The 15,985-nt window shown below is 44.9% G+C and overlaps 1 protein-coding gene across 1 annotated transcript in view; it reads left to right on the top strand.

Moving 5' to 3' along the window:
• Positions 1-7,430: 7,430 nt before the first annotated feature.
• Positions 7,431-15,985, top strand: part of LOC124606509 (mucin-17-like) — a 78,088-nt gene continuing 69,533 nt past the window's right edge. Inside the window, exons 1-2 of the mRNA XM_047138493.1 lie at positions 7,431-7,442; positions 12,570-14,489. Coding sequence (XP_046994449.1) covers positions 7,431-7,442; positions 12,570-14,489 — 1,932 coding nt within the window. The remainder of the gene's footprint in view (positions 7,443-12,569; positions 14,490-15,985) is intronic.

The raw sequence follows: 15,985 nt of genomic DNA, 5'->3' as shown, positions 1-15,985 counted from the left end.
TAACAACAGGCGAGGCTGTGCCACCCGCACCCGGCCATTCGGTCCGAGGGGAGCTAGGAAACGCCTGAAAACCTAGTCCAGGGTGCACGTCAACAAGCGGTGTATGCGCCCGTAAAGAGACAGGAGGGGCCGAAGGGTCGACCTCCATTGCGTCGGGGTATCCGACGCGCGAAGACGGCATGTGGTCCGGAGCGGGCAAGAGTTCCATGGCGGATGACAGCTGGTCACGGGACGCGATCGGCGGCGCGTGACCCAGGGAGGCGCTTGGCGGCTGCAGCGAAGCGTCCAATGCGGGCGGCGCCGGCGGGAGAACAGGCGGCGGCGGCGGCGGCTGCGGCGGCGCGTCGCCATGGGGCAAAATGGAAGGCATCGTCGGTAACACCTGGGCATGAGGCGAGCCAGTAGATGGGTCCCCAGGGCGCTGACCGGACGGCACCGTCGCTGAAAGCAGACGGGGAGCGGCAGAACCCGTGCGACGACAGAGGCGCAGCTGATTGAGATGCAGACGCACCTCACCAGAGGCCCCCAAAACCAAATACATCGCGCGGCCGAGGCAGCGGAGAATGCGCCCTGCGAGCCAACGCCTTGAACCTCGATAGTTGCGATAAAATACAACGTCGCCTGCAGCAAAAGCAGAAGTCTGCCGCTGCACAGGAACCTGATGCGGCGGGTGCAGCAAAGACATCAAGGTTCGATGAGGACGACCGTGGAGCAACTCAGCCGGCGACCGACCATCTCGGGGCTGAGAGCAATACGATGACAAAAAGAGCAACAACGCGTCCTCCCGAGAATGCGACTCTTTCAACTTCAACATCTGCGACTTGAAAGTCCGGACCAATCGTTCAGCGGCACTGTTTGACTGAGGCGAAAATGGCGCGGATGTCAGATGTTGAATACCATTGGCCTGGCAGAATGACTGAAATTCTGCGGACATGAATTGTGGGCCATTGTCGGAAACAATAGTCTGCGGAAGACCTTCAAGGCAAAAGATAGCAGACAACACTTGGATGGTGGCAGAGGACGTCGTGGAAGACATCTGGACAACAAAAGGAAAATTACTGAAGGCATCTACCAGAACCAACCATCGAGCATTCCAGAATGGACCAGCAAAGTCGATGTGCAAGCGTTGCCAAGGGGAAGTGGCTTGTGGCGATGCAAAGACTTTCCGCGGCGGTGCGGATTGTTGTTCGGCACACGCCATGCAAGAAGAACACATATTCGTAATCGCAGCATCGATTCCGAACCAAGTACAGTGCTGATGAGCAAGTTGTTTCGTTCGCACTATACCCCAATGTCCTTGGTGAAGAAGCCGTAAGACAGAGGACTGTAACGAACGTGGGACCACGACTCTGGACTGATCATTATCAGAACGCAACAACAAAACACCACGTCGAACAAAAAGTCTCTCCTTGTGAGCAAAAAATCGGCGAACCAACGGATCCTCGATCCGAGACTTTGACAAAGGCCATTGCGTAGCAACAAAACGCAAAACGGTAGCAAGGACAGGGTCAGCAGCTGTGGCTGTAGCTACACGACGAAAATCAATCGGAAACGATTCGACCACTTCATCGGTTTCCGAATCAATGAACATGCAAGCAAGTTCGGAAGAATCGAATGCTCTATCCTCAGCAACAGGCAAACGGGACAACGCATTGGCGTTTCCGTGCTTAGCAGTGGATCGATACAAGATATCGTAGCGTTACTGCGAGAGGAAAATAGACCAGCGAATGAATTTCTGCGCTGTACGCGGAGGTACAGGCTGGTTCGAATGAAAAAGCGACGTCAAAGGTTTGTTGTCTGTGATGATGGTGAAGTGACGACCATACAAGAAATCATGGAACTTAGTAACACCAAACACGAGAGCCAAAGCTTCTTTCTCTATCTGTGAATAATTTCTTTGCGCAGACGAGAGCAATTTTGACGCAAAGGCAATAGGGCGATCATACGATCCATCTTTGTGCGCAAGCACAGCACCGATCCCGAAATCCGATGCATCTACCATCAACAAAAGGGGTTTCTGGGGATCGAATGGCGTAAGACAAGTATTTGAAAGCAACGTCGATTTCAACTGACGAAAGGCGCGTTCGCATTCCGTCGTCCAGACGAACGGAACACCCTTACGGCGTAATCGATGAAGCGGAGCTGAAATGGAAGAGGCATTGCGCAGAAAGCGATGATAATAGTTAATTTTACCCAACACACTCTGTAGCTGCTTCACATTTTGTGGTGAAGGCAAATCTTGTATGGCACGGAGGTGCTCTGAACTCGGATGTATGCCTTGGGCATTGATGACATGTCCCAAATACGGCAAGTCCCGAGCAAAAAACACACATTTGTCCTTCCGCAAGCGAAGACCATTTTGTCGCAATACCTGAAATAATGTTCGTAGGTGTGCTAAATGCTCGGCGGCTGTCTTTCCGGAGATCACAATATCGTCCAGATAGTTCGCAGCAGAAGGGACCGACGCACACATATTTTGTAAATATTGCTGAAACAATGCAGGGGCGGATGCACACCCGAATGGCAGTCTTTTGAAGCGGTACAAACCAAGATGCGTGTTAACCACCAAGACGCGCTGGGATTCGGCGCCACTGGGATTTGTAAGTACGCATCTGCTAGGTCCAACTTGGGAAAGTATTTACCCGGGCACAGTTTATCAAAAAGATCTTCCGGGCGGGGTAAGGGAAAAGTTGCAGTCACTAGTTGTGGATTCACTGTTGCCTTCAAGTCCACACAAAGTCTCAGTTTTGCGGAAGGTTTTGGCAAAATTACTAAGGGTGAGGCCCAGAGAGAAGCTTGAACACGTTCAATTACACCTCGTGATTCTAAATCGTTTAATGTTCTTGCGACCTCATCACGCAATGCGTGGGGAACATTGCGCGCTCGGAAAAATTTCGGTTGCGCGTGTACTTTCAGTTCCAAATGTGCTTCATAATTTTTAGCGCAACCTAAGCCCGGTGCAAAAATGTCTGCAAATTCTTCACACAGACGAGAAACACTGTCTGAAGGCACAGTCTGATTCACTGATAGGACCTGATTTACAATAGACATGTTAAACAACTGAAATAAATCTAAACCAAACAAGTTCACTGCAGTAGAAGAACGAAGAACGTAAAATGACACAAGTTTTGTTTGTCCCTTGTATGTTGCAAGAAGGCTGCACTGTCCTAACACAGGGATCTGCTGTCCTGAATAACTTTTTAACTGAACCTTTGCGGCACGCAACGGAGGTTTCCCCAGTTGTTTGTACGTGTCGTGATTGAGCAGTGAAACTGCAGCTCCAGTATCGAGCTGGAATGGTATGACCTTGCCATTAAAGTCCAAATCTACAAAAAGTTTATTGTCCTGCTGACGACAAGAGCGACTGTCTCATGCAATTTGAACTGATACAGGCACAGCATCACTTGCTAATTGACGCGATTTCCGGCGACGTCGACGCACACTTTTTGTGGGACGAACAGTCACAGGTAGAGACAGTGGCACTGGACGAAGTGGAAGTAACTACATGAATGTCCATGGGCGAAGGTTCACGAGCCTGAGTATTCTTGGTTCGATTCCGGCGCGAAGCAAAGGGCCTGGAATGATTAAGAGTGTCTGATCTGAGCTTTTTCTGGCAAACACTTTGAACATGTCCTTTCTTATAACAGAAAAAGCAAATAGCTTGGCGTGACGGGCAATTTGCACGCGAATGTCTAGTTGCACACCGCGGGTATGATTTCACTGCATTTGTGTGCTGGCGCGGCACACCTGGTTTATAGCGTGGCGGCAGCTGCACGGACGTGTGCGAGGGCAGTTTATCGGGCCGCGTAGCGCGCCCGGCGGGCCGGTTAATGTGACACACAGCTGGCGAAGTTTCAAATGATTCCTGAGCAAAGTCAAGTGTGTCTTGTCTATCCAATATGTCTATCACTTGCTGAAGGGAGGGATTAACTAGTTTCAAAATCTGCTCCCATATGCGAACATCAGAAACGTTCTGTGCAATTGCATCACGTACCATAGTATCTGAATAAGGAAGGCCACAGTCACATTCAAACCCACAATCCCTAGTAAGGCCTTGCAAAGTTGCAACCCACTCCCGATTAGTTTGACCGGCCGTACGTTTTGTACGAAAGAAAGTATACCTCTTTGCAACTACATTAACTGTTTCTTTGAAATAGGCGTCCAATGCCGACAAAATTTCTTCGTAGGACAGAGTTGCTACGTCGCGTCGGGGAAACAATTTCACTATCACACGGTACGTTTGCACCCCTACACATGACAATAAATGAGGCTGCCGCTCGTTACCTTGAATTCTGTAGGCGGCGAGATGAAATCCAAACTGGCGTGACCATTCCGTCCAGGTCCCGCGCGCCGCGTCAAAATTGCGAAACGGCGGTAGCGGTGAAGCGGCGGCGGCCGCATCGGTTTGCAGCGCACGTTGACCCTGGACGAGCTGTCCCAGGTCATCCAATAACGCCTGCGTCTGCTGATTCTGCAAGCGATAAAATTCGGACAGTACATCTGGCGAAGCCATGACACAAGTAAATCAGAGCAAGTTACTATCAAAATGACTGCAACGTGCGCGCGTCACCAATCCTCGTCGCCAATGATGTGTTGGTAAATGTGCCAACACCTTGTAGATAGAGGAGGCCGAAATCTAACGCAGACGGGCGTGAATTCTGGAACAGGATAAGGAATGAATGCGAATAAGAAAAGTATGCAGCTCCTCGAATACTTAACTTTATATCGTCCTTGTGGTACATCGCTCTTGATAATACAGATAAGACTATCTTCAGATACGGTTAATGGCGCCTTGCTAGGTCGTAGCCATGGACTTAGCTGAAGGCTATTCTAACGGTCTCTCGGCAAATGAGAGAAAGGCTTCGTCAATGTAGTCGCTAGCAAAGTCGTCGTACAACTGGGGCGAGTGCTAGCCCGTATCTCGAGACCTGCCTTGTGGTGGCGCTCGGTCTGCGATCACACAGTGGCGACACGCGGGTCCGACTTGTACTAAATGGACCGCGGCCGATTTAAGCTACCACCTAGCAAGTGTGGTGTCTGGCGGTGACACCACAATTTTACAGTTGTTACAGTTTTCAGTGATTTGTATCCCATCATCTAATTGAACAATAACCAGCCTATCCACCCATTTATGAGTAAAACAATACACAGGCTGCTCAGCAACGGCCTGAAAAGAGTACAATGGAGTTGCAGGGTGGATTGTGCTTCGAAATAGTTGTTAAGAAAAAAATTAATACGTTGCGTCATTTTCGAATTAATTTGTATTGAAGTTAGCCATTGAGGACGTCCTATGCGAATTCAAACGGCAATTACAGTCAATTGTTGTCACAGCGTAGCTGATAGCGCACGACACCGATCAGCCATTTGTTCGGGTTGTCCTTATTACCGTCCCATGTTCAATTTTTGTATGGCTCTTGTGTTCGGTTTTAGGAAACCAGACGTTTGGCGACGCCATCTCTGGCGGGCAGATTAAGCGAACACGCACTGCAATGGTGCACTGTGCTGGCCGTTTACCTGTCACGTGACCCATTGTCATCCGACCATGTCTTCCGGTGCTCCAGTTTTTTCGTCATGCGGTGCATTTCTAGATTTTGTGGACATACTGTGGCAGTGTCTATGATTAAAACTATACTCAGTATGTTCAACCTGTCTGTTAGAAGAGTAATATCTAGTTAATGTAGGACAATTGGTTCTATGTATAAGTTCTTCATTTTACGATAGTGTATATCCTTATCATTTCGACGTCAATTTGGAAAATGTAGTTCATGTCGTTCTGAAAGTTTTACGCTAAGATTCTAGCGCCCTACAACTGTTCAGATTTATTGAGTTCACTTCGTGCACAAGGTCTTATTACTGCATTCTTTTGTTCCACAATTATATTTATTGAAGAGTTTCTCAGTGTCTCTTCCATGAAAAGACCTGAATGAAGGGACAGTTACACCGTGACATTTTTCCTCTGTTTCTTGTACAAGTTGCCTCAAAGAGAGCAGCACAAACTGGAGACGGGAATTATTCACATAGAGTCGACAACTTTGATCTACATATTATCAAGTTATTTTAATCGGTGTCAGGACTTTAGTTGTTCGAGCTATGATAGCAATTACTTAATTCAGTTTCACTTAATTACATCACGAATTTGAATATGTTTCTTCGCTGCTAGTCCTTTCTGAGATGATAACTTTAAATTTTATTTTGCAGAAACCTTTTCTCTTAGTTGAATGTAACGAGATTTGCCCCTACTGACGACCTGCATGACTTTATTTATAAATGTTGTTAGCAAGACGACCTTGCGTCAAGTAAAACACTGTGCCCGATTTAGCTACTCTGTACTATATATGGTTCACAAGTGTAATTCACGCAGCGCGAGTAATTTATATTCATCGGACAGCTAAATAAGTTATTTCGTCTGGTATACGTAGCGTAACGAAGATTAAAATGCAAATATGACGTTGTATGCTGCCAGCCTACATGAATATTCTTACGTTATTCTTAAATGTTGATCTTCAGAACACTGGGTAAACACTTACGGACTGCGGTTTTTGTCCTTGAAAGTTTCCCTTATGCGTAAACAAGGACGCCTTCTTATACATGTTTCAAAGTTTTACAATTGCAGAAACCTGAAGATTCAATCTGTCAGGTGAGCATTTGCTGCGGTATGTCCTTGAAATTTTCCCTTATGCGTAAACGAGGACGCCTTCGTATAAATGTTTCAAAGTTTTACAATTGCAGAAACCTGAAGATTCAATCTGTCAGGTGAGTGCTTGCTGCGGTAACAGGTACGTACTAATTCTTTTTTAAAATCCTTTCATTAACTTTTCTCTAGAAGACAGTACTCTGTAACTTAATGTACCGTATCCTAGTGGACATAAATATTTTCTAATCCAGTCTGCGTTAAGAAACAGGGACAGTGGCCGAAATTTTCAGAAGTGCTGTGCGTAATCCCTTTTGATGCTGAAGGGATGGAAACATAGAGGTAACTACCTGTTATTTCGAATGTTATTGTCACCAGTGGCCCCTACTAATTTTTTCGTTGACACCAATAGGCAGGATGATGAACAGAAGCTAAAACAATTAAAAACACGTGACTGAAGCGTTTGTTAGATAATAAGAGTAACAAAGAAGAAAGGACTACCCTCCAGAACAGCGAGAAAGACGGTCAATCCCTTATATACGCTCAATAAAAGAGTGGGTGTTTGAGAGAACTGTCGGGAGACACTTACCAAATTACGTCTAGATTCTTAGCGATTCGATACGAGAGTAGGATAACGTTGCTTATCAACTGATGTTTGACATTCCTGCACTCCACAGCGCAGAGCACGCATGAGGCGTTGGAAATAATAAAACGAGAAGTGATATGGTGCTGGCTGGCGCTATTTAAGTCCCTTGAACAGGCTGATACAGCACAGCGTCGGCATTACATGTCAGCAGACATGAAGACTCTGGTGAGTACCTGACACATTCACGCAACAAGCAGTATTTGGTATCCTTATGACACAGTGTTTCTAAGTCACAGTTCTATCTGTCTTAAAGGGAACATACGTTTTACGAGGAATCAAAATTTAAGCAATTTTTCAAGGAGTTATATCTCTAATTAATGCATTAACGCTACATAATACATAAAAATGTGCAACCTAAAAAAGCACTGAGACGCTTTCATTTATTACCCATTTCGTGATATATAATAGCTCAGAACTGCCTATCATCTTTACACTAATTGAGAACGTACTGACTAGAAAAAGTTGTGCTATAGTATCGGAAAGTAGGAGCATATGGACTATCAGACCAATTGTGTGATTGGATTGAAGAGTTCCTAGATAACTGAACGCAGCATGTCATTCTCAATGGAGAGAAGTCTTCCGAAGTAAGAGTGATTTCAGGTGTGCCGCAGGGGAGTGTCGTGGGACCGTTGCTATTTACAATATACATAAATGACCTTGTGGACGACATCGGAAGTTCACTGAGGCTTTTTGCGGATGATGCTGTGGTACATCGAGAGGTTGTAACAATGGAAAATTGTACTGAAATGCAGGAGGATCTGCAGCGAATTGACGCATGGTGCAGGGAATGCCAATTGAATCTCAATGTAGACAAGTGTAATCTGCTGCGAATACATAGAAAGAAAGATCCCTTATCATTTAGCTACAATATGTCAGGTCAGCAACTGGAAGCAGTTAATTCCATAAATTATCTGGGAGTACGCATTAGGAGTGATTTAAAATGGAATGACTATATAAAATTAATCGTCGATAAAGCAGATGCCAGAATGAGATTCATTGGGAGAATCCTAAGGAAAAGCAATCCGGAAACAAAGGATGTAGGTTACAGTACGCTTGTTCGCCCACTGCTTGAATACTGCTCACCAGTGTGGGATCCGTACCAGATAGGGTTGATAGAAGAGATAGAGAAGATCCAACGGAGAGCAGCGCGCTTCATTACAGGATCATTTAGTAATCGCGAAAGCGTTACGGAGATGATGGCTAAACTGCAGTGGAAGATTCTGCAAGAGAGACGCTCAATAGCTCGTTACGGGCTTTTGTTGAAGTTTCGAGAACATACCTTCACCGAGGAGTCAAGCGGTATATTGCTCCCTCCTACGTATATCTCGCGAAGAGACCATGAGGATAGAATCAGAGAGATTAGAGCCCACACAGAGGCATACCGACAATCCTTCTTTCCACGAACAATACGAGAATGGAATATAAGGAAGAACCGTTAGAGGTACTCAAGGTACCCTCCGCCACATACCGTCAGGTGGCTTGCGGAGTATGGATGTAGATGTAGATGTAGAAACGGGATAGTTGGCAGGTGTGATGTTTCCTGGCCTTATACATTAGACAACTTGTTTCGCAGTGTTAACGATGGAAATATACGTGTAAAATTGATTGATATCATAATGTAAAAAGATACTTGATACTGTAGCTAATGAAGGACCTTGTCACATTAGAACACACTCGGAGAGCAAATATATGAGGTATCTCGAATCGAATTACCTCCGAGCCAACCAGTATGGATTACAAAAGTATTCATCACCTGAAGCTGAACTGGCACTTTTGTTGTGTGACATTCTGAAAGCCACAGGTCAAGGCAGACAAGTAGATGCAGCATTTCTTGTCTTCCGAAAAGCACTTGACTTATAGTACACATTCGCTTGTTTCCGAAATTACGAACGCATGTCAAATCAAACGATGTTCGTGACTGAATTGAGGATTTCTTGTATGAATGATAAAGCATGTTATCTTGGATGAAGAATCATCGAGAGTGCAGTAATTTCAGATGTATCGCAGTAAAGTGTATTAGTACACTTGCTGTTTCCTGTTGAGTATTAATAACCAGAAAATATTGATGTTAACCTCAGACATTACGCAGAGTTATATTAACGAAGTAAAGTGTAAGAAGTGCCGAACAAATATTCACTCGCTCTTCTACGATTCGAAAATGGTGCTAATATTGCTTTAAATGGTCAGATATGTAAACTTCTTCTCGTAACAAAGAAGAAGAAAAAGAAAAAAAAACACCTAATTGTTTCTTAACACTACAATATTAATGAGTCACACTTAGAATCAGTGAGCTCATACAGACATCTGAATCCTACCGCTTGTAGGCTTACGAAATGGTACCTTGAAAAACACTCAGCCGTGTGTGACAGATTACTCTTCATTGGTAGTGTTTTGTAATTACTTACAAAACACTCGTGCGACCAAGCTCAGAACATTGGAGCTTTTGTATTAAAGGAAACATGCATCTCATTATGAGTAAGTCATTTAAGTAACGTTACGAGGAATGTGGTTTTTGGTCATTGCCAATAAATGTGCACCTTCATTGAGAATTCGAAGAATTGTCGATGATGTGAAAACGTTAATTCTCAAAAAGGCTCTGGGTAGATAGGATTTATTCGAAGCGTTTCCAGTCTTTTACGTAATTTGTTTATTACGCCCGTTTAGGGAAGGTGATAAAGGTAAATAGTGCTAACTCTTCGCGTAACCAATTGAAGCTTCGTGCTAGAAAACTATAAAAAATTGTGAAATAATATTAATCATATGTAGTTGATGTACCTGAGACATATTGAGTCTTACCTTTATCTCCAATAATGATGTTGGATGACGCAGTGAATTAAAATTTCCACCAGCAGCAGGGTTCAATTCCGTGCCTGCTGCTTATTAGTGTGATGTGGTATCTGTTGCTTCCGGCTGGCACGCGTGTTAATAGACATGCACGAACTATACTAGAACGTCACCCTCCCTGCTTCAAATTCTTATTCACGCTTCAACCCATCACTGTTCATATTATAAACTCGTATCAATATTGCCGAGGCTCTCTGATATTGGAATATAATGATACATTTCCGGTATTATTCTGTCTCTCAGTGCAAAGTTTCAAGTAGACAGCTAAAACTCTCCGAAAAAGACGATTCTATAGAGAGAATATTAACAGACAGTGCAACCGTGATTGATGTCTAAAACAGTCGTAATTAATATCTGATGGGTGACCTACGCTGAAACGTAACATTTACACTAGCATCTTAAAGGATATTCGTCACGGACAACAATGACGCCGCTACGCTAAATACCCGAAGTACTCCATAAATCTTCTGTAAGTTGCATCAAGAGAACGGCTGCAAAGACTGTCGAGACATTGGTGCTCTAGTCGCTTTTAGTATGCTTAATGCTGCAGCCTAATACCCAAAATAATTTTAATAAAACTCTAATCTTGTAGGAAAGGAAATCAAAAAGCAAAGGGACTTTTTAGAAAAGGAATAATTATTCTAATGATAGAAAACTGAAACATACGTTACATTTCCTACATAACTTCCCTGCACTTCAAGCCACATTGTCCAGCATTTCACAAGTCTTCTGATTCAGTCGGAAAAAGTTTCCTTGGTTGCACCTGTAACCAATTTTGCACCGCATCACTGACTTCTGCACCGGTTGCAAATCTTCTCCCCCTGAGCGCTTTCTTCAAGGGTCCAAACATACGGAAATCGTTGGTTCCAGGTCTGGACTGTATGAGGGGTGGGGGGTTACAGCGGTTCGAATCACAACTTTTTTTTTTTTGTTTCGGCCGTTCGCTTGGCAGAATGTGGCCTAGTGTTATCTTGCTGCAGGAAGACACCTTTCCGCAGTTTTCCGCGACTTTTGGATCTGACGGCAGGTTTCAATTTAGTTCGCGTCCCGCTACAATAGTTCTCACTGTTCACAGTTTCGCCTCTTAGGGTGAAATGAACTGCTATCACGTCCCAGAATAGCGTTATCATAATTTTACCAGCTGATCGAGGACGATTAATTTTTTAACTCCTGGGGATGATGGCTGTTTCCAAACCATGCTCATAGCCTTACTTTTCGCTTCGTGATGATACACCCACGTTTCGTCTAGACTAACGAATTGCTGTAAGAATCCATCTCCCTCGCAATGATAACGGGCCAAATGTTTACGAGAGACGTGAAACTTCCTGGCAGATTAAAACTGTGTGCCCGACCGAGACTCGAACTCGGGACCTTTGCCTTTCGCGGGCAAGTGCTCTACCATCTGAGCTACCGAAGCACGACTCACGCCCGGTCCTCACAGCTTTACTTCTGCTAGTATCTCGTCTCCTACCTTCCAAACTTTACAGAAGCTCTCCTGCGAAGGTTCGATTTTTCCTCGTCACATAGAGAAGTTCTTCCTGTCTGAAGCACTCCATCCGCTTCGTGATAAACAGGTGTCACAATAGGTCGCTTACGTTCAACGAATAATTTCCGCAGATTTAACATCTTCCGGAAACAAAAAACGAAACACTGCTCTCATTTGCACTTTGGTGCAGATCGACAATTGAGTTGCCATGTTTCACGATCTGCCAGAATACAACAACTAACGCGAGTGACAGAAAGTGACACGGTAAATAGAATTGTTGCAGACGACAATATTTCAGTCCCGAGTACTAGCAGTTTTACCAAGCCCTACTTCGAGAAATCGGGGAATTTCCTTTATTATTGACTTCCCCTCGTACATATGACAAGTACTGCCACTCGTATTCCTTCTTCAAAAAAGCACCAATGGCAGCTAAAGTCACAGCAGATCATGCTCAAGAAACTACTTAAAAATATCCACTTATAAAAAAAAAGGTTATCGTTTTTAGTGTTTGACAATTGCAGTAAAAAAGCCACAGGATTATTTATTTGAGGCATCACTGAAGTGATAGAGAAGGTGTCTCCTGTGCAAGGAAAATTAAAAACAGAAATCAGACTTCCATGCGATTTAGAAACCGCTTACAAGGTAAAGAAATGTTTCATTGCCTTAATACAAACAGCTAAGTTCACAACTCTATATTTGTACCACTATACAAACAATGTCTTCAGATTTTCTGATTGGTGTGTGTGTGTGTGTGTGTGTGTGTGTGTGTGTGTGTGTGTGTGTGTGTGTGTATGTTGGATGCGTACACGCTTTAGGTATGTCCGTGGGTTGTATTTCGTATCATTACTCACGTAATAAATGGTTTGTCATATAAGGATAGCTTCTGTTCATAACGGAAGTATCACAGTCTCATTTCGCTAACCAACTGTGTGAAACACTACTACGACTCGTTTTTGTTACAGGTTCTTCTGGGTGCAGTGCTTGCAGCTGCCTTCGCCAGGCCTGGTGGCATGGCTAAAGATGCACACTCACCATGTTCACCAAAAAGAGGGACATCCGGCGCTGTCATCCTAAAAGACAGAACTGGAGCTGTCGTACAAAAAGTAGATGCCGCATTAGTTAATAGTGAATCGGTCCGATCTGAAACGGCCGGCACCGAAATGTCAAATTTGTCTTCTTATCATGAAAAACTTGACAGTTCCTCAGAGAGTAAACTGAAAACCAACCATAAGATAGGTTTCGCTTCTGGAGGCAGATTGCCCTCACCTAGCTCCTCTGCAACTCCGTCAGCTCTTAAGGATGCTGCTAGTCTCGAGGAAACTTACAGCTCCGAAACGTCCAACCTGTCTCTTCACCCTGAAAAACCTGACAGTTCCTCAGAGAGCAAACTGAACGCCAACCGTAAGATAGGCGTCGCTTCTGGTGGCAGGTTACCCTCAGCTAGCTCCAACAGTCCGTCTCTAATGTCGTCAACTCCTAAGACCGCCGCTAGTCTCGAAGGTACTGATAGTTCCGAAACGTCCAACTCGTCTCCTTCCACCGGAAAGCCTGACAGTTCCTCAGAGAGCAAGCTGAGCCCCAGCCGCAAGATTGGTCTCGCTACAGGTGGTAAATTGCCTTCGGCTGGTTACAATAGCCCGACTGAAATGTCGTCAACTTCTAAGAATTCTGCTAGTCTCCAGAATACTGATAATTCCGAAACCTCCGATCTGTCTCCTTACCCTGAAAGACCTGATGGTTCCTCAGAGAGCAATCTGAACACCAGTCGTAAGATAGGTCTCGCTACTGGTGGCAAATTACCTACAGCTAGCTCCAACAGTCCGTCTCTAATGTCGTCAACACCTAAGGCCGCCGCTAGTCTCGAAGTTACTGATAGTTCCGAAACGTCCAACTCGTCCCCTTCCGCCGAAAAATCTGATAGTTCCTCAGAGAGCACGTTGAACGTCAATCGAAAGGTAGATCTCGTTTCTGGTGGGAAATTGCCCTCAGTAAGCTCCAGAACCCCGTCTGAAACATCGTCGACCCCTAAGACTGCTGCTGGTCTTCAGGATACTGATAGCTCCGAAACTTCTAACTCGGCTCCTTCCTTCGAAAGACCTTGCAGCCCCTCTGACAGCACGATGGACGACAACAGTTCATCGGATCTCTCTTCTGGTGGTAAAATGCCCTTACCTGGCGCTGTGTGTCCCCCTCTAAAATCGCCAACTGTTACGAATACAAACAACCTCCCGAAATTTGAAACCTCCAATAATTCTCCATCCGACTACGAGGCGAAAAATGACTTACCTGCCATCAACGAATTTCAGAGTTTTCCTGTAAATAACTTGCTAGCTAGTTCTTCTGTCAAGACCCAAGAAAGTGTTTCCAAAAGTCCAGATAATATTGCCAGTATAGAGACCTCTACTGCATCAGTCAACAATCCCAGAGCCGATTCGCCTGACAGCACCTCCTTTGGGGATCTTCCTGGCGACAACGTTCCACCAATTCCGTCTGCTGACCCTCACGCAGATTCTCCTCCTGCCGTCTCCCCTCGCTATCCCATCAGTCACTTTGTTCCTGCTGCACCTGCCACTACTGTTCTCAATCTGAAGAATGCCTACAATTTCTGGCCTTACAGCTGGCTCCTCTACAACCATCCAGCCAACACGTTCATCGTCAACGTACCCCTGACAGCGATGTGCTCACCTCCCAGCTCTAACAACGCCATGTGTGGTCTTCCCATAAGCAGTCCGTTTGCTGATCTTCCAGGCCATAGATTCTCACCTGACGTTACTGCTCTCTCCAACAGTGTTATGGACGCAGTACAGGGTCCAGTTCTCGCAAAGTGGCCGGTCAACAATGCTGCCATTCCACAACAGCTGTCATTGGATGACTCTAGTAAGGTGAGAAATTAGCTCTAAGATTAAACACATAAATTTGTTCTTCTGTTTAACGAACTTTTACAGCACTCTTTCCTCTCAAGAGCTCAACGTTGAAATTACTACTTGTATTCCCATAAAGCAAAAAAAAAAAAAAAAAAGTAATAATAATAATAATAAATTTATTTGGCTGTGCCACAATGAAATTTTCACTCTGCAGCGGAGTGTGCGCTGATATGAAACCTCCTGGCAGATTAAAACTGTGTGCCGGACCGAGACTCGAGACCTTTGCCTTTCGCGGGCAAGTGCTCTACCATCTGAGCTACCCAAGCACGGCTCACGCCTCTTCCTCACACCTTTACTTCCGCCAGTACCTCGTCTCCTACCTTCCAAACTTTACAGAAGGTCTCCTGCGAACCTTGCAGAACTAGCACTCCTGAAAGAAAGGATATTGCGGAGACATGGTTTAGCCACAGCCTGGGGGATGTTTCCAGAATGAGATTTTCACTCTGCAGCGGAGTGTTCAAGTCTCGGTCCGGCACACAGTTTTAGTCTGCCAGGAAGTTTCGTATTTGGCTGTGATTAGACGGTTCTGCAGTAATAATTATCTGTACAATATTAATGTTTCCAGCTTAGAGTTAGGTAAGCATAATTTACACAAACAAATAGAAAAGTGAGGTCCAATCGGGTGCAAAATGGAAACCACAGTAAAAATACGTTCAAGCTCTGTAAATACATGTGGGCAGTGTCTCCAGTATGTCTGCCGATCGCGTCACGTCGCTCTTTTCAGTTCTGAGCGCACATTGAACACGTAAAGAAGCCTGGATAAAAAGTATGAGGGACTGGTGAGGGATGTCGCCTGACGTCATGCAGCCCACGTAACATAATTGTCATGCGTTTCCTTCTTCATGAAAATTCACTTCCGCACTCTTCAGGGGCAATAAAGATGTTCCTGCAGCGTTGTCGATGGGATGTCTTTGATCACTCATAATATAGCGCGTAATTCGCTCCCTCTGAGTTTCATCTCTGCTGACATGAACCGCTGGCTATGGAGACAACATTTTGGCACAGACAACGAGCTCTAGACCAGCATAGAGAATTGGCGGAAAGCGTAGGCGGCTGCCTTCAATGACGAGGGAATTCGAATGTTGGTACAACACTACGACAAATGTCTACATCGGAGTGGCGACTACACAGAGCAGCAGCTACAGGATGAAGCTAACTATTACAATCAAAACATTTTTTTGATTTTCACGGTGGTTTCCTTTCCGGGAGTGATCGGACATTTTCCGAATAGTACTCGTAGTTATAACAATATTCATAGCATTAGCCTCTGGAAGCAGTCTTGTCTTACGTTACATTCTAATCATCTACCCTCCGTTGGTGCATCCAAAACCAACCAAGAAACGCTTTTCTCTGAGTATCATCACCAACGCATTTGGTATACACATCACCTTTGGTATACATTACTAGTAACTTCTCTAGATTTATTTAAGCATTCCGGTGTTTGCTTGTAGTTG

Source organism: Schistocerca americana, chromosome 3 (genome assembly GCF_021461395.2).
Source record: "Schistocerca americana isolate TAMUIC-IGC-003095 chromosome 3, iqSchAmer2.1, whole genome shotgun sequence".
NCBI lineage: Eukaryota > Metazoa > Arthropoda > Insecta > Orthoptera > Acrididae > Schistocerca > Schistocerca americana.
This window is presented reverse-complemented; position numbering and strand designations above follow the sequence as displayed.